The sequence below is a fragment of the Sceloporus undulatus genome, chromosome 6 (genome assembly GCF_019175285.1).
Source record: "Sceloporus undulatus isolate JIND9_A2432 ecotype Alabama chromosome 6, SceUnd_v1.1, whole genome shotgun sequence".
Taxonomy (NCBI): Eukaryota; Metazoa; Chordata; class Lepidosauria; order Squamata; family Phrynosomatidae; genus Sceloporus; species Sceloporus undulatus.
Window position 1 is genome coordinate 108,892,287 of NC_056527.1, and position 17,428 is coordinate 108,909,714.

Here is a 17,428-nt window from a genome sequence, read left to right on the forward strand (position 1 = left end):
ATTAAGGGGTGAGCAAAGTGCGACTTGCTAGAAGTTGCCACACTGCATTTCCTAATTTCTTAACCAGTTGCTTTGCCACTTATGGCTTATGACGCTTTAAACCTCATTGTGGATTTACATGAAACACTTTGAAGAGGAATATTCAGTCTAAGTGCCTTGTAACATTATTATTACTTATCAATCACCTGTAAGTAGAACTTGGAAATGTTAGCTTTTTTACTACAACTGCTAGAAATTCCAAAAAATCTTCCTGCAATGTGTCACTGAGCATATATTTCACTAGGTCCACTCAAGCTACTCACTCTACGTTTTTTCTTAATTATCTGAAATATTTCCATCCATCCCTGTATCCAAAGATCTTAGGATAGGATATAATCAATAAGCCAACTTAAATATAATTTATATAGTTTTAAACATTTTAACCTAAATCAAAGTAAAGCCCACAGTCCAATATGCCCAAAATCAAACTACAGCCCCCCAAATCTGAATGAACAGCCAGGTTTTAAGTTGGTGCTGAATTGATGCCAAACTTGGCACTGATAGGGCCTCAAAAGTCTATTATTATTATTAATAATAATGATGATGATAATAATATAGTGCTGTCGATTTACACTGTAGATTTCTGATACCCCACTGTCTCCTGCCTTCCAAGTCCTTCAGTCTACTCTTTGCTAACCTGGATCCAGATTTCTACTATTCAGTCAGCAGCTCTCTTTACTTCTCATGAGGCTGCCACCTTTTCCACTACATGGCTTCTGCATCTTTCAAAACAGCATGAAGAGATGATGACACTTTTTTCCAAGCTGGGGAAAACATCACCTGCTAATTTCTGCAGACTGAGCTAGTATTAAAAGAACACAATTTCTTCTCTTGGAGTCAGTTAGCAACCCTCCTACTGATCCACAAGCCATAGCAGTTCTGATACCTACATGAACCAATGCAAAGGAGAAACGCCACTGTGAGAGTCCACCTTGTTTCAACGGCGTGTCCCATGCTGCTTATTGCTTCAGCCCTCTGTGGCTTTCTGTCAGCACACTCTGTTGTAGAACTCTGTATCTCACTTCCTATTCTGACCCCACCAATATGCTTCGCCTAGCAATGGACTCTCTCCTCCCCCTTCTGTTTGAATCACTTCTTTTTGCAACCTACATCTATTAAAATATTTCCTAACTGCTCTGCACCCAAAGGATTCAAAGATGTACAAAACACCTCTTCCATAAAATGCTAGAAGACTTTACAGAGTGCTTTTTTCCTCCACCTGTTCAGCAGAAATGTTCCTTTCGTTAGTTGTGTGCAACAAGCAGAAATCCAACAGGCAAAGCTTTTCTCATTATGGAAACTTCAGTTATGGAAAACATTGCCTGACAGGCATAAGAGAAATTGACAGGGGAAGGCCCATCAACAGGTAACCGTCACCAGAGCTAGAACCTCCATCATCCAAGAGAAGTCTAACACTAAATTCCAGATGTTGAAACAAACAAGCATCTACTAGCTTCATGCTTGGTATTTGGGTTTCCTCAAGGCATAGCTGGCTGAGGGACTATGGGAGTTCTCATCTAGCACATCTAAAGGGCAAGCAGCTTTGTGAAGGCTACAGTACAGCAACTCTTAATAGTTTTAAAGGCACAAAGCATTTCTCCATGAGGAAAAGAAATCATCCAATAATAAAGCAAAATTTAAAGGGTACCAATGAGTGACTTGTCACAATTTGTTTCTATAGTATGTCTACTTTCAGGTCAGGGTTCACCCATCTGAATGCTCCTTCATTTAATATGCACACATAAGATGCCTGCAGACAGATAACTAATCTTCCAGGCAGAAGGGCTGGGACAATCCTTCCCAGCACCTAGTTTTTATTACAGTATATGTAAGAAAATGTTTTAATTTCTTTTTTATGGAAGTGTATTCAGCCCTATCAGTGCCACATTTGGAAAATGAACTTTATACCTCTGCTCTTAATTGTGGAAACCAGGCCCTTGTTTTGGACAAAAATAAACCAAATCCTCAGGACACTGAATTTCTGTACCTCTTCCTGAAGGAGAGGAGCGAGACTATCAAATATTGCCCTTACAACCATCTGTTTTACATATTGTGCAGAAGGCAGTATAGCAGTAAAGTTAGAGTGCTGGATTAGGATCCATGAAGCTCAGAGTCACATCCACACTCAACTATGAAGTCCTCTGGTGCTTTTGGAGCAATCAATCTCTCTGAGTCTCATTCACCTCACAGTGAGGAAGAAATGCACATGTGAAGATCAGGACAAAAATATTTTTTTTCAAAAATGCTTTCATAAAAAATGTTTTGAAAGAACTGAAGAGGCTGTGAAAACACTGTGGAAGGTCTAGTCTGAACACCTATTAAAGACACTGGACCTTCAAGTTGTAGTGACACCTCCCCAGGATGCTCCCACTGCCTCAAATGGAACATAATTTAAAAAGTACATAGGGAGCCTGTGCCATAAAACTCCCTTGTTTTTATTTTTTTAATGCCAAAATTCTCCTATTAATTTAGCCTGCCTCCCTGGACACCATGAGGCAAAGGCCACAGCTCTTAGGGTCTTTTCTTCCCCTCCCGTGACATCCACAGGGGACTACACCTTGCTGCAAGCACCAAAATGGTGGTGGCATAGCAGCAAAAAGTGGCATTTGGGGTTTTAAAACACCTTCTCCCATTAAATACTGTATAAGTCTTAGTTTACATGTAGATTACCACTTCTAGGAGCATGAATCTATTCACAGAAACTACAGAACTAGAAACTGGACTGTAGTGGAAGGAGACTCGATGGCCTGTGACTGCCAAGCAGTAGCTGATGCCCAGCTAATGGGTGGGTGGAAGGAATTGCCAGCAGGAAACAGTAAACCAACCAATCCAATTTAAGGTTGATTTTTTTATTTCTCTCCAAATCTGAAAGATCTTCAGAATTAGAAGGTGAACCAAGCCTCTCCTCTGCAAACACACGAATGCGAACGCGCACACACACACACACAGAAAACCCTGCCCTCCCCTGGCCCCCACACCCTAAAGTCCGGCAAGTTCTTTCAGGCTGCCACTGGGTTGAGTTCCATCTCTTGCATTCTGTGGGGCAGGAGGTGGGTTCCGATCACGTGTAGAGATCAAAATCAATGCGCTTGGAATTGTAGAACTGACCCTCAGAATTCTCCACTTTCCGGCAGTAAACCCCATCAGGGAAATAACCCTGGGACACCCAGTCCTGTAAAGATACAGAAATAGAGAATGTGAATGGAAATGGACGGCAGAGTGAGAAACCAAACAAACAACGGAGTCAAGAAGCACTAAGGAAGAGACTAATGTAAACTATAAATGATTGATTAAAGCAGTTAATGTTGGCATATCAAGTTGGTCAACCAAAATCAGACGTAATGGAAACTAGATGATACATTCTACCAATATGGAATGGATAACCCAAAGAAGATTAGAACCTTCCCAATATTTTAAATCAGCAGTGTCTTCCAAAGAATATTGTCAAGGACTAGAAACAGGTTAATGATGAAGGCTGATTCCCAGAAAGCTTAGTTTTGTATCAATTCTGTGCCTAAGACTGCACAACTACATCAATAATCAATTCTTATGAGGTTCCAAAGAAGACAGCTCCATAAATATGGAGGAACTTCCACTACCACCTTCTATGAGCCCTGCACGTTATATGTTAAATGATTTTGTTTCAAAGGTCACTCCATTATACACCTTAGAGAGGATGTTGCGACACCAGGAAGTGACTGATTCTAACATATAAGGCCCAAGTCATCGAAAATATGCCAGACTGAATTCTTGGCTACAAATTTATAACAGGATTCAAAATCCCACAAACAATGTCCATAGTATATAACAATCTCTGAACAAGAAAATGCAGCACTGAATGTTAAAAAAGTTTTCTCTTGTGACAACTGATTAGTTATCAAATATCTTTGAGCCAAGTTGACAGCAGCAATAACAAATAAGGCATCCTTTCTTCTTGCTCATAATAAACCCACTCATGTTTAGACACCAGATGAAAGAATGTGCCCCACCAGAATCCCTCGGATTTTCATAAAAGGAGGACCACAATGGAGATCCTTCCAAAATTAGTCCAGTGATAGAATTAAAGCATCAGCAACTATCAAGAGATGCAATGTGAAGATGCAGACCAAAGAATTAGAGGCAGGAACATTCATAAAGGCACCTTATGGGAAAAGAGAGCAAAAAAACCGAATGAGGATGGGAAGGGGAAATGACAATGTAAGTCTGAAGAAACAAAAGGAGATGAAAATCACCAAGTAGGGAGATAAATGAAAAAACAAGAACAATAAACATAAGGTAAAAAATGTGCACACACAATCTGGAAATTAATTAAGAGAAATCTACCTCACCTCCCCTTCAGTCTCTTACCTGCATCTGTGAGCTGCTAAATGGGCCATAGAGTTCAGATGAGTTTGTGTTTTCCCATTTATATTCCCACATCACCTCAGAGAGAGAGTCTTCAATCTGCTTTTTCTCATTGCTTCCCGCTGTTGGAGAACATTAAAACGTGTCAGCCTGCCAATTCTATATAAATCCCAACAACTAAGAACAGAAACACAGGGGAATTGCATGTCTGAAGGCTTTCTTTGATTGACACTATACATGTAGAAACTTCATGCATCAGGGAGAATGCTAGACCAGTCCCTTGACACCCTTACTTTCTAAGCACAGGGGAAATCTTTACATCATACAACCTCCTACATGCAGTAGTAAAGCTGAGTAATGAATTATTCTATGTGATTCTCTGGGGCATGTGTTTCTACTGTAAGTTATCTCAGATCCACAGGTTCTCAATCCCTGAAAGACTCTCACCTGCTGGTGTCCTCTCTCCCAGTTTTGCTTCATCAATATCCTCAGCAAACATATCAAGTTCTGGCTCAGCAGCGGAAGGTGCTTCAGGAGGATGTTCCAATGCCCGGAGTCTCAGTGCCAGCTTCTCTCGAGTGTCCTGGTAGATCTCATATACACCTCGTGCCACCATTTGGTCTGCCAGCCCTGACAGGCGCTCCAGCTGCTCTTTCCGCTCTGGTGACCCAATCTTCTGGGAATCCTCTCGCTCAACTTGCTCTACATCATTTGCCTTGAGGCGACTCCAAGGTTTCTGCTGACGCCTACTATTCTTGGGCACACCCCTGTCTCCAAGCCTTTGAATGGCTCTAGCCACAGTCTCACCAGGTTGCACCAAATCCACCATCCCTTCCAACAGCTCCTTCTTCTCTAAAGGTGTCTGCCCAATTTCAAGGTCATCTTCTTCATCTTCGCCATTGTCTTCCACAGAATCCAGCGGTGGCTTCTTCCGACCAGGAGGCTGTTCTTTTATTTTGACCTAGTGGGAAGGAGAGAGGGAAGGATGGGCCATATGGTAAGTAAAACATGCTACATCATTAAAATGTATTTCTGGTTGAGACAAAGAACTCTGGTGGGTGTCCTAAGCAAGTAATAATATTCTTTATTAATATCTTTGTACCCATGTTGAAAGTGCAGACTGCAATTCCTGAAATCTCTGGTAATAGCCCCTGAAGAAAGCCAGTTTTTGAAAAAGCCAAAATGAATTGGGCTTTTTAAGATAATGAAGTTTGTGGACCAGCATGTGGGACATCGTTTTCTTTATCTCTTCCACTATGATGTATAGGACCAATGGAAGCTGGAGGCCCAAAACATCTGGAGGGCCACATGTTCCCCATCCCTGCTTTACATCTACCTTGCCTTAGAATTACTCCAACTGTCCTGAGGATCATGCCAGTCTAAGCAATTCAGCACTCATCAATTCAGATGTTACCAAATTTATCTTCAGTTGCTTAAGTCATCCAGAATGAAACCAGTTCACTCTTGGGACTGGGTTAATCTGGCAAGTTTGAATTTGCTCTGGTTCCCCCCCCCCTTTTTTTTCTTCTTCTCTCTGATAAGTTAATTCTATCCTGTTTCTGCAACAGACTGCAAATTCCCTTTTTCTGCTTTGCAGAAAAACGTGTAAATGTTTTGTGTCCGTTTTTCCAAACATATACACTTGTATAGTGGAACCTTGACTTACGCGGGGGATCCGTTCTGCCCCCCCCCCCCCCGCATAAGGTGAATCCCGCCTATGCTCGAGCCCCATTCAAGTGAATGGGGCTCATGTGTGTGGTGATGCGGCGGCACACGTGCGCCACAGGCACGCACCCCATTCATCTGAATTCATTTCCCCATTCATTTCCCAAGGAACTTTCCCACCAAATAAAGCACCAGTGTGCATTTTTCAAAATGTATGCAATTTTGTACAGACTACTTCAAAGGTATATTTCTAGAGTCTTTCTTTCCCAGTCCAGCACTCAAACCACTACACCACACTGGCTCCTATAAACTGAACTTACTTTTAAAAAAATTGTTACAAATAAAGCTAGGTGCTGAACTGGACAAAACACCTGCACTACAAGTTTGAGGAGCAGGCCAAAAAATAAATAATAATAATACAATACAATCAGAAAAAAAACATCAGCATTAGCAGAATAGAGAAAATTACAGTGCGCCCGCGCCATACGCGGGCACGCCATACGCGGCCTTGAGCATACGCGCTCAAGCCACAGCGCGCGCGGGGCGGAAGGGGCGGCGCGTCCCATTCAATTGAATGGGTGTGCGCGCCGTTGCGCCCCGCGCGCACCTGCGCCCCGCGCGCACCTGCGCCGCCGCGCACGAGCCCCATTGTTTCCAATGGGGCTCGAGCATAGGCGGAATTCGCCTTACGCGGAGGGATCCAGAACGGATCCCCCGCGTAAGGCGAGGACGCACTGTATTTTGGCTCCATGAGTTCTCCAAAGTCTCAAGCAGACATAATACATTCACTCCCATAAAAAACTGGGAAAAGAAAACCAAGACCAGGAATTATAAATCTCTTAATATTGTAAACAGACTTACTTAAATATATTCCTTTTACATAACTTTTACAAATGATTTTGGGACAGTAAATATGCATACAGCTTACCTTAAACATTTATCTTAATTCTAAAAGAAAATATTCATTAATTATTTTCAATCCCGCCCCTCAAAGGCTCCGGGGGGGGTAGACTTTTTTTTTCCAAATTATGTTTTACCCCCAAGGTCTTAGTTACATATGTGGGATTTTGGCTATACAGATGGCCTTACCCAGTCTATGTTGTCCAACCAGTTATCTCGAATCACTGCCTCCTTCTTCAAGAAGTAATTTCCCTCTGAATCAAAATGGCCTTCTTCCATCTCTTCCTGCAAATTGAATGGGGTGATCCGAACGCCTTCTTCATAGTCAATAGTGGCAGATTCCTGCCCTATATGAGTAAAATAGAGGAAAGGAGGGAAGGAGATGCATGTTGATAAACCAGTCTCCAATAACACTGGATGAAGATTACTGTGGATTTAGCAACATTCCTTGTTTCCACTTTTTGGCTCAGCACTCTTGCCATAGCTTCGGTGGGCTCAGTGATGAGCAGCTAAGGTGCTTAGAGTAGATCAACTGCCTACCACCAAAGTGAGCCCTTTCCTTTGTGGAAAGGGATGATTGGGAGCAGCCAGTTTAATATCAGGTAAGCAAGGTGCTGAAATCATTTCAAAAGGCAAGCAAGACTTCATGCAGCTGAATCCCATATTCCCTAGTCTACCCCCAAAAGTTAAAGAGCAGAGACTAGCACTGCAATTCCATCCACACTTAATTGGGAGAAAGCACCACTGAACATGCTGAGATTTCTGAGAATACACACACACACACACACACACACACACACACACACACACATATATATATGACTGTGCTGGAAAAAAACCTTTGTGACTTGATTTTTCTTTTGGCTCAGTTACATTAACAGGGCCAGCCAAAATTTGTGGATCCCTACATACCAACATAGACACAACTGTGGCAACTATGGGCAATTGTTTCGTTGATCTACAAGCCAATTTCAAGCCCTGAACTGCATAATGAATCTCATCTTCCCTGAAGATGAGGTTCTAAGGTTTTGTTTTTAAGTGACCAGAAGTTCATTTCCAGTTGATTAAAAAAACAGAGTTAAGGTTTTTGTTTTTTGTTTTGCACATTGTTTTAGAGTTGAACTGCCTCTTCTATAGGGCTCCAGGAGCATGACTCTCCTTGTTTTGTCCCTGAGGTTTGTTTGGGTTTTTGTCCCCATCGGTGGGTGGCTGTAGAGAACAATGGTCACATAAACAGATGTGAGGTGGCACATCTGACTTGTGGGCCACATATTAGCCACTCCTGTTTTAAGAATTATTGCCATAACAGTAATGGTTTTTGAACACTTAGTTTTTAGAGTAGTTCTTAAGTACTGAAATAGCCATTCGGTCACTCCAGTTGCTTAAGAGCAGACATAACCACTCTGTTGGCATCTGAAACTCAAGCAGCCGCTTTTATATGTACAGCATTTTAAAAGATAAATTCCAATATATCAAATACATAGTCTCAGTACATACCCTCCACATCATCTGATGCCAGGATGTCATATTTACTGCCTCTTCCTTCATCCTCTTCATCATCTTCCTCATCGCTGTCCAATGAGTGCTTGCCCTTAAAGCGGCTGCCTGGCCCTCCGATGGCAGGTTCCACCAGCTGATCAAAAGAGAGAAAATAATGAAGACACTGCATTTGGAGAAAGACTAAGCTGTCTTTGCCATTATCTCAATGTCACCACTTTACTTTTTTTTTTTCAATTTGGAAATCTACCTCTGTTGAACCTAACTTTAAAAACAATCTATGAACCAAGATGGACCAGAGCAGAAACTTATCTAGCAGAGACCTCTATCTAGTCTTTCTCTTCTCACAATGGCCAACCAGATGCCTACCAAAGGTCACAACCAGAGCATTATTGCAAGGACGCTCTCCCATTTATTATCCACAAGCACTGTAGCAGAAGACATACCACTTCTAACACTAGAGATAATCCACAACTACCAGTAGACTTTCCTGTATTTAATTTTTTCTGATTATCTTTTAAGATCCATTTCTAAGAATGCACACTGAAATAAATACAGCTTCCCAATTTTAGTGTGATATGAAAACGTTAGATAGTTGCCCCCAGGTTTGTCACCTAAATACCATGTGACAGAATAGCCAACCCCAATCATGGTCCTTCCATGTGTTTTGCCTACAACTCTCATGAGATCAGACATCTCTAAGATGATGCAAATTGCACTACAGGGACCTAAACGTAGGAAGGCTAGCATAGAAGGTGAGGGGGGGAAGTTTCCTCCTATCATACCTTCTTCTTTGGTAAACTCATTTCCTCTTCATCTTCATCGCCTTGGTCTTCAAAGGTTACTTTGCGCTTTGACATGATGGCCTTATGGAAAACAAAATAAAACAAAACTCCTCAAAGGAACATAGATAGCCCTTTAGACACCAAAAAGCCCTACAGCTTTCTGGAAAGAGCTTGGCTGTTCTTATACAGTCAGCTCAACCATCTTCTTCAGCAGAATGCTGGTTCCTCCACTGATAAGCTTCTTATCTCCACCAAGCACAGCTCAAGTCAAAGTTTGTAAACAAGCAGCTACTGATGCCATCTTTACAGTACAGACAGACATATGGGATAATGGTGTTTACACACATTTCTTGTTGATCTGCATAAATGCAAACCTACTGCAATGTAACTGAGAAGGTGAAGTAATCCTATAATGAAAGAGCCATACAGAAATACATTGTGCATTCTGCTGCAACAGCTTAACTGAAAACATCTGCATGATGAAGTGCTTCATTTCATAACAAGAAACACAGAAATTCAATTTTTGTATGTTTATAAAATGCACCCTACTTTTAAGAGTAGTATTTTCACATACTTTGGACATTTCTTTTGAGCTAGTAAAGGGAACAGGGAAAAAATGGAAACCACTATTTCTAAACAGAGTTTTATTTTCATCTTATATAACACTCTGTTGCTTTTGGTAACAATTCAGGTACATCTATGCTTTAGAAATGATATAGGTTGAAACCACTTTAAGTGCTGTAGCTCTTTCCCATGGAATCCTGGGATTTGTAGTGTTAAAGGGTTCTTAACCTACTCTTGAGTTGGTGCCTCACAAAACTACAAATCCCAGGATTCTGTAGGATGGAGTCAACGCAGTTAAGATGATGTCAAACTGCATTATCTCTACAGCACAGATGCACCTGGGCTGTTATCTGAGACGGAAGGTGCATCTACACTGTGGAATCATAATGAACCGTGACATCACTTTAGCTGCCATGGCTCCATCCTACAGAATCCTGGGAGTTGTAGTTTTGTAAGGTGCCAGTCTTTGACAGAGAAGGCTAAAGACCTCATAAAACTACAAATCCCAGGATTCCATAGGCTGGAGCTGCAGCATTTCAAGTGGTGTCAAGCTGCATTATTTGTATCTCAATTAATGCTTGCAAATGAATTCCACAAAAAAACTACCAGGTACTTTTTAAAACCATCTCACATTAACCAACTAACCAAGGCTGTTGTTGTTGTTGTTGTTGTTGTTGAAACTGTGACATTTAGCCTTCTCCGTCAGAGCGCTCTGGTGCCACAACAAACTACAATTCCCAGGATTCCCTAGCACTGAGCCAGGGCAGGTAAAGCAGCCTCAAACTAGATTATACCTGCAGTGTATTTTGGACCTTAATAGAGTATTGCATTAAAACCATCTCAGGATCAAAACACACTGCAGCAATAATCCAGTTTGAGACCACTTTGACTGCCTTGGCTCAGTGCTAGGGAATCCTGGGAACATTTAGCCTTCTCTGTTGGAGAGCTCTGGTGCCACAACAAACTACAATTCCCAGGATTCCCAGGTCAGTTAAAATGGTCTCAAACTAGATTATTTCAGCAGTGAGATTTGGACCATAGAATATACACACACTCTTCACATATACCATGTATGTATATGTATATATATATATATACACACACACACAGACACACACACTATATATGTGTGTGTGTAGATATATATCATAGAGTATATGTGTGTGTGTGTATACATACTCTATATATATATATATGTATATATATAGAAAGAGAGAGAGAGTGTGTGTGTATGGTGTATATACACACACACACACACACATATATATACTGTATGATATATATCTATATACACACACTATATATGTGTGTGTGTGTGTGTAGATATATATATATCATAGAGTACACCCAACAGAGCATATACGATCGGGAGGATTAAGGGAAAATCATTTCCTATCATTTGTAAAAAGAAATAAAGAAAACCTTTTGTGAAGGTTATCTTTTGTGAATGTTGTGTTGTTTTTATGCCAAGGTCTGTGCAATCAAGTTAAGAATAAAGCACGATGCGAAGGCACTGCAACGTGACAGCCCTCATTCCATCCGCTCAGACAAGGCCACCTCCTTGCGTTGTTGTTGTTGCTTCTCCTCCTCTGAGGGAACCGCAACACAAACACAACGCCGCCCCTCCGCCGCCTGCTCCCCGCGACTCACCTGAGAGACTTCTGCAGCAGGAGAGACCCAACTCCAGCACTCTCTCACAGCCCGGAGGGAATCAACATCCGGGTCCCAGCCGCCATAGGAAGGCCTTTTCCCTCCCCGGGCGCCCTGGAAGTGACGTCACTCCTGGCAGGCCATGGCTTCACTCGCACTAAGCGCCACAGAGGGAGGAAGTGGGGCAGAGCTTAAAGGCGCAGGCCGCCCTTGAAGCCTCTGGCCTTCTCTGGCCCTCCTTTCTTGAGGAAACCTCCCACTGAGGGGCGAAATGGGCCCATTTTTAGTTAGTATTTATTTTTACCACACACAAAACTGGAAATGGCACCAGTCAAAGCAACCACAAAATGTAATTTTCAAATATACATATTCACAATAAAAGTGCCCCCCCCAAACTGTGCCCTTTGAGAGATTTTGGACTTCAGCTCCCAGAAGCCTCAGCCATGATGGGCAATAAGTCTGGGATTCTGGGAGCTGTTTGGGGACCACTGATATATTATAGCAACAGTCTCCTACAATTCATTCCTATCTCTTACGGTGCCTTATCAATATGTATTTTTATTTCTCAGGCTGGGCTTTTCCACTGTCATGATTAGTACTCCACTGTCATTGCTAGTTATGCTCCCCAAACTGTGCTTTTTAATGGATTTTATACTTCAGCTCCCAGAATCCCAGAGTATTGGCCAACATGGCAGAGGCTTCTGGGAGCTGAAAATAGGACAAGAGACACCTCTCCCTTCTACAGTTACAGAAAACTCTTCCTCAGTTAGGCTGGGGATGATTAAACATGACAGGAGGCAGTGCCAATGTCAAAGCAAAAGAAGATGTGTGGGCAGGTGGCACATCCTGGTTGTAGGTATGGAGGCAGGTGCAAATCCATACCCTCCAACTGTGCCAGTTTGGCAGGGACAGTCCCGGTCAACCAGCTGCATTTAAAAAGGCTCTCTTTCTCTCTCCTCCTCCCACTTTCTTCATTACTTCAGTTCTCACTTACTTTGGTTGCTGTAAACTGAGTTTAAATTGAAAAGGTAGTTTACACTCAGTCTTCTCATCCTTGGCCAGTCATTATCTTTAACTACTGTGAGGAATAAATGAAGTGGAGGAAGAAACATGTACCTCACTTTGAGCTCCACAGATAGAAAGTAGAATAGAAGTACAAGAATAAATATAGCTGCATTTTAAAATAGGGAAGCCATCTGTTTTGCTCATATTAGCTATTTGGAACCGAAGATACTGGACTTAATTATGGTCTCTGTATTTTAAAACAGCCTTATTTATCATTGCACTTCTATCCAATTTCATTTATGGAGCTCAAATTGAGGTACTGTGCCTGTTTCTTTCCACAAGCCTCACACAAATCTAAGATAGAAAACATACAGGGGTAGCTGTGTTGGCCATTTACATAACAAATCCAAACAAAAATCCATCAGTGATACCTTTGTTGGTGAACCGAAATGCACAACACTTCCTTGCAACAAGTATATTGTGCATTTCAGTTGGCCAATAAAGGTATCACTGATGGATTCCTGTTAAATATAATGCATGGTCCTAGGTCGACCAGCAAGCCTTATGGCTGTGTGGGGATTTGAATTCGGATCTTCCCAGTACTAGCCTGATACTGAACCCATACTAGCCTTGGAGCTTTATTACACCAATCTAAACTTCACAGAATTGTGTGCAAACATTTGAGTTCTCCAGAATTATTCATCCAGGGTGAGAGCTATTGTGGTTCAAGTTGAAACTCTATTTACTCATATTCTAAAGACCAAGTGAGGGAGAAGCTTACAATCTGAAGACATTAAAATCTCACAAAGTTGGCGTGGAGGGGTGCTGCAACATCTCCCCAGGGAATGCCATCCCCGAAATGTCCCTGCCCATGTCAACCACCCATCTGTTTTTCTGTGACAAGAATCCAGAGAATATATGATGCACCAAATTCAAACAAATTGGTCTTTTTTTAGAGTCCAGCAATAATCTGGATTCAATTTCTTCTGGTTCCCACAATGACTTGTTCTTCTTGAAATGCCTCTCTTTAGGACCAGAAAGAACTACCACTTGCAGTTTAAGTTTCAGTACTTAATTAAGGGTTTTTTACTTCCTTTTTTTCTAGCTCTGCCTGTTCTTCCTGCTTTTGGAGAGGAACCATGAAAGAACAAGGCAAAAAAACATGATCACACTGGATGATCACATTTACCTCCACCCGTCCTGGAAGACAGGATCAAGTGACTTTTCAAACTACCTGGATGGGAAAAGGCAGGTGAGTTCAAGCTCCGCCTCTTCACCTGGGAAATTGTTCTGGAGCAATGGGGAAGCAAGAGTGACCTGAAGGAAATTCTTAAGTGGAAAACCTGATACGCTTGGCTCTTGAAGGTAAGGGGCATTCCTTGTCTCAAATGTCCTTAAGATTGTCTGTGCTTCTGCTGTTGTTAACTCACTTCAACAGTGTTCCCAAAATACTCACTCTTACTCAACCAGCAACTTCCAGAAAGGAAATCCTTCCTCTTATTTCTTTCTCTCAATCTGTGTGTGTGAATTTTTCCATGTTTTAATTTTCCAAGACTCTTACACCCATCATCCATGTGTTTTTCTTGATTCATCACCCCTAATTCCCATATTCAAAACTCTTCCCTTATTCAAAACTCTTCCTTTTGAATAAACTTCCAACGTTTATTCATATTTATCTGTTTAAGACTCTTGCCCTTTCATGCCTGTATGTCAGTTTGTTCATTCCTTATCTTTAGTAATTTCCATTTTTGTTCTTATATTGTTCCAGTATTTTTGTCTATTATTTGTTTTTAAAAATCCAATTTCCAAGTGGATGATCCCCTCTCTACTATAGCTATTGATCTTCTGCTACTTTCCACCCTTACATATTAGTTTTGATCTCATTTCATTTTCACTGTTGTTTCCATTTCTCTCACCTCTGTCCTATTTTTCTTTCATCATGCCACTACCCTGCTTTCTCTTTTTGCAATATTTCATGTATCTGTACTAATTTGTACTTCCTCCATTGATTCATCTTCCTCTTTACAATTCTAGTCCATAGTATGGTTGCCAGTTCATGATCATCCCAGGCCCTGAAGTTCCCAGACCAAAGCCTGAGACCTAGGGATGGACCCTAGTAATGCCATTAAGCAGTATGCATGAAATACCTACTGCAGCTGCTCACACCTTGTCATTCGAACACACACAGAGAGAATACATTTTCAAGTTTGGAACTGAAAAATCTTAGCTAAAAGAGCTGTTCCCAGATCAAGGTGAAATGAAGAGACTATTCCTTCTCATTTACTTAGGGAGATATTCTCCTCGCCTACTTGGAGATTTCCAAGTTACTCTACCCTCAGCAGTCCTGCCCAGGTCCTACAGACTCATGGTCATTGGTCACATCTTCCCTGATTGAATCTATCCATCTGGAGCAGTGATTCCCAAGCTTTGGTCCTCCAGGTGTTTTGGACTTCAACTTATAGAAGCCCCAGTCACTGTGATCAAAAGCCAAGAATCATGGGAATTGAAGCCTAGAACACCTGGAGGACCAAAGTTTGGGAACCACTGATGTGTGGTCTTCCTCTTGTTCTACCACCCTCCACCTCACCAAGCATTGACATAATTTTAACTGAGTTCTGTCTTCCCATTTTATGGCCAAATTACAATAGCTTGTTTAGTCAACCTAGCTTCTAGGGAAAGTTCCTGTTGCTGACCCTCCCGTCCAAAAACCTGGAGACGTTCTCTCCCACCTGGAGATGGTCCATGAAATCTGGAGATTTAGTCAGACTCTGGGATCTGGTAACCATAGTCCATTGTTGTCTTACATGTTTTCCTCACTCTTGTATCTCATTCCCTATTTCAGGACTCACCCACCATGAAACTCCACGTGTCCACCACCATCCTTTCACCCTTAGAGCATGGCCCAGACCGACAGGGTATTCTGTACAAGAAGAGCATTCGCAGTGCCTCCTACCAGCCACGTTGGTGTGAACTCCGGGGCAATCTTCTCTTCTATTGGGATCGATATGGAGACCATAGTCCCCCTCAGCTTATTATCCTAGAAGGCTGCACCGTGGAACTTCAGGAATCTGCATCTGAGCCATACACCTTTGAAATTTCCTACCCAAATGGATTACCTGGTAGTCGCTCCTACAAGATGGCAGCTGAGAACCAAGAGACCATGGAAGGCTGGGTGCGAGCTCTTAGTACAGCAGGATTTGGGTATCTCCGAGCCTTGGTTGCCGAGCTAGAGAGTCAGTTTCAGATGCTGAAGAATCAGGAATGTTCTACATTAGAGAGACACTCAAAATACCAAATGGACTTTCACCTACGTCCTTCAAAGCTAAAGTTGGAAAAGCAATCCAACAACATGGATTTTACTCAACTCCATCAGAAATTTGGGGAGAATATAATGAAGGCGAGACATATCTGGCAGGAAGAGAGGAGAAAAAAGCAGCAGCTAGAACACATTCCAAAAGCTCTGGAGGGTGAGAGCTTGATAGATTTGGGGTAGAGCAATCAACAGTTCCAGATGTTAAGTTCTAGGCAAAGCTAAAATTTATATGAAGTCCGAGAAGAGAGGCACACAGAAAGCCAGGCTATGTAAAGCCAATACACATTTTAAAATAAATATGTTTTGAATAAATTTGCATTGTAAAGAAAGCTTGAGATGTGTGTGTGTGCGCGCCTATAGATTTAGCTGAGAAATATCATTTCTGGCAATGGAAAATTTAGGCGAGTGCATGATTTAAATCACTACTCAGAAATACTCGATTTAATCATGTAATTCCCCCTCACTCTTCCTTGCTAGAAGCTCAATACATATTTTACACAACTCACAGTTACGAGACTCATTCTTGCTCTTATAATATTAATATTTGCAACCAGATGTTTTTAGAATAACAACCTTTTGGGTTATAGTGGGCTGTCCATTTACTGGGGTTAAGGACACAACTCCTGTGAAAGTGGCAAAACTGCAAATAAAACCCACTATTGTTTATAGGAGAGTGCCCAAGGCCTGCTGTGACTTCATCCCACTTTGGCCGGTCACAGCCTCTGCTTCTGCACTGCAGCAGAATGTCAGTTGAGATTTCTGGGAACCATGCTAAGTGCAGCTTCTGCAAGGTGAAATCCAGTAACTTGATGGGGCCCCTCAGTTTGAAATCACTGTGTTTGTAGTCAGCATCCAGACACAGCAACACAGCAAATGAGGGAAAACAGACTCAGTTTGAATCCAGAGAAAACGGAAGTACTGGTGATAGGTTCTCCTGGTCCGGGGAAGGAAATTGTTCCACCTGTCCTGAATGGGGTCACGCTCCCTGTGAAGGACTCTGTTCGCAGCCTGGGGGTGCTCCTGGACTCGTCGCTCCACCTCACATCTCAGGTGGATGCGACGGTCAGGAGCACCTGTTTTCAGCTTCGGCTGATACGCCAGCTGCGTCCCTACCTGGGCTGGGCTGACCTTGAAACCGTGGTACATGCTCTGGTAACCTCTCGCTTGGACTTCTGTAACGCGCTCTACATGGGGCAACCCTTGTACCAAACTCGGAAGCTACAACTGGTGCAGAACATGGCTGCTAGACTAGTCACTGGATGTTCCAGGGCCAGTCATATAACACCTGTATTGAAAGACCTCCATTTGCTGCCCATTCGCTTCCGAGCGCAATACAAGGTGTTGGTTATTACCTATAAAGCCCTAAATGGCTTGGGCCCAGGGTTCTTGGAGGACTGCCTCTCCCCGTACAATCCGCCCCGCACTCTCAGATCGGGTGGGAAACATATTTTGTCTATTCCAAGTGCAACACAGAGGGCATTTTCAATCTCAGCCCCCAGATTATGGAATACCCTGCCCGACAAGCTCCGCACAGCCTCATCCCTTGATGGATTTAAGAGGATGCTAAAAACTTTCCTTTTCCATCAAGCTTTCCCCCCATGAGTTGATGTTTTATTATCTGTTTTTAGATTGCTATTTGATGTTTTAACACTGTTTTTTGCTGTTT

The 17,428-nt window shown here is 42.2% G+C and overlaps 3 protein-coding genes across 7 annotated transcripts in view; 1 reads left to right on the plus strand and 2 right to left on the minus strand.

Moving 5' to 3' along the window:
• The window catches only part of LOC121932712 (integrin alpha-X-like), a 41,038-nt gene extending 39,482 nt beyond the window's left edge, over positions 1–1,556 (minus strand). Inside the window, exon 1 of the mRNA XM_042471627.1 lies at positions 930–1,556. Within this exon, the coding sequence (XP_042327561.1) occupies positions 930–993 (64 nt within the window). The 5' untranslated portion in view covers positions 994–1,556. The remainder of the gene's footprint in view (positions 1–929) is intronic.
• Positions 1,557–2,872: 1,316 nt separating this feature from the next.
• On the minus strand, positions 2,873–11,578 carry CD2BP2 (CD2 cytoplasmic tail binding protein 2). Of its 2 annotated transcripts, XM_042471674.1 has the most exons (7): positions 11,445–11,578; positions 9,231–9,311; positions 8,446–8,581; positions 7,138–7,295; positions 4,831–5,344; positions 4,387–4,505; positions 2,873–3,211 (listed from the first exon to the last, which is right to left on the minus strand). In XM_042471674.1, exons 2-7 carry the CDS (start codon positions 9,303–9,305, stop codon positions 3,101–3,103), a joined length of 1,113 nt encoding a protein of 370 aa, XP_042327608.1. In that variant the 5' UTR covers positions 9,306–9,311; positions 11,445–11,578; the 3' UTR covers positions 2,873–3,100. The 2 variants fall into 2 exon arrangements, with proteins under 2 accessions (XP_042327608.1, XP_042327609.1); XM_042471675.1 differs by lacking the exon at positions 11,445–11,578 and having other exon boundaries at positions 9,231–10,206.
• An 8-nt stretch (positions 11,579–11,586) lies between these two features.
• LOC121932757 (sesquipedalian-1-like) lies at positions 11,587–16,093 on the plus strand. 4 transcript variants are annotated; one of them, XM_042471716.1, is made up of 3 exons: positions 11,587–11,730; positions 13,555–13,701; positions 15,292–16,093. In XM_042471716.1, the coding sequence occupies exons 1-3, from the start codon at positions 11,716–11,718 to the stop codon at positions 15,940–15,942; spliced, it is 813 nt and encodes a 270-aa protein (XP_042327650.1). In that variant the 5' UTR covers positions 11,587–11,715; the 3' UTR covers positions 15,943–16,093. The 4 variants fall into 4 exon arrangements, with proteins under 4 accessions (XP_042327650.1, XP_042327649.1, XP_042327652.1 ...); XM_042471715.1 differs by having other exon boundaries at positions 11,606–11,793; XM_042471718.1 differs by lacking the exon at positions 11,587–11,730 and adding an exon at positions 11,912–11,981.
• The last annotated feature ends 1,335 nt before the right edge of the window (positions 16,094–17,428 follow it).

Bases quoted from the DNA above. Each gene is read 5' to 3' on its own strand.
- CD2BP2 (XM_042471674.1), bottom strand. From the start codon at position 9,305: ATGTCAAAGCGCAAAGTAACCTTTGAAGACCAAGGCGATGAAGATGAA. The intron at 7,296-8,445 runs GTATGTACTGAG...TTACTCATATAG, and splicing joins GGCATCAGATGATGTGGAGG to GGCAGGAATCTGCCACTATT. The intron at 5,345-7,137 runs GTAAGGCCATCT...CCTTCCCACTAG, and splicing joins GGTTGGACAACATAGACTGG to GTCAAAATAAAAGAACAGCC.
- LOC121932757 (XM_042471715.1), top strand. From the start codon at position 11,716: ATGGGCCCATTTTTAGTTAGTATTTATTTTTACCACACACAAAACTGG. The intron at 11,794-13,554 runs GTAATTTTCAAA...CTTTTTTTCTAG, and splicing joins AGTCAAAGCAACCACAAAAT to CTCTGCCTGTTCTTCCTGCT. The intron at 13,702-15,291 runs GTGAGTTCAAGC...TCCCTATTTCAG, and splicing joins ACCTGGATGGGAAAAGGCAG to GACTCACCCACCATGAAACT.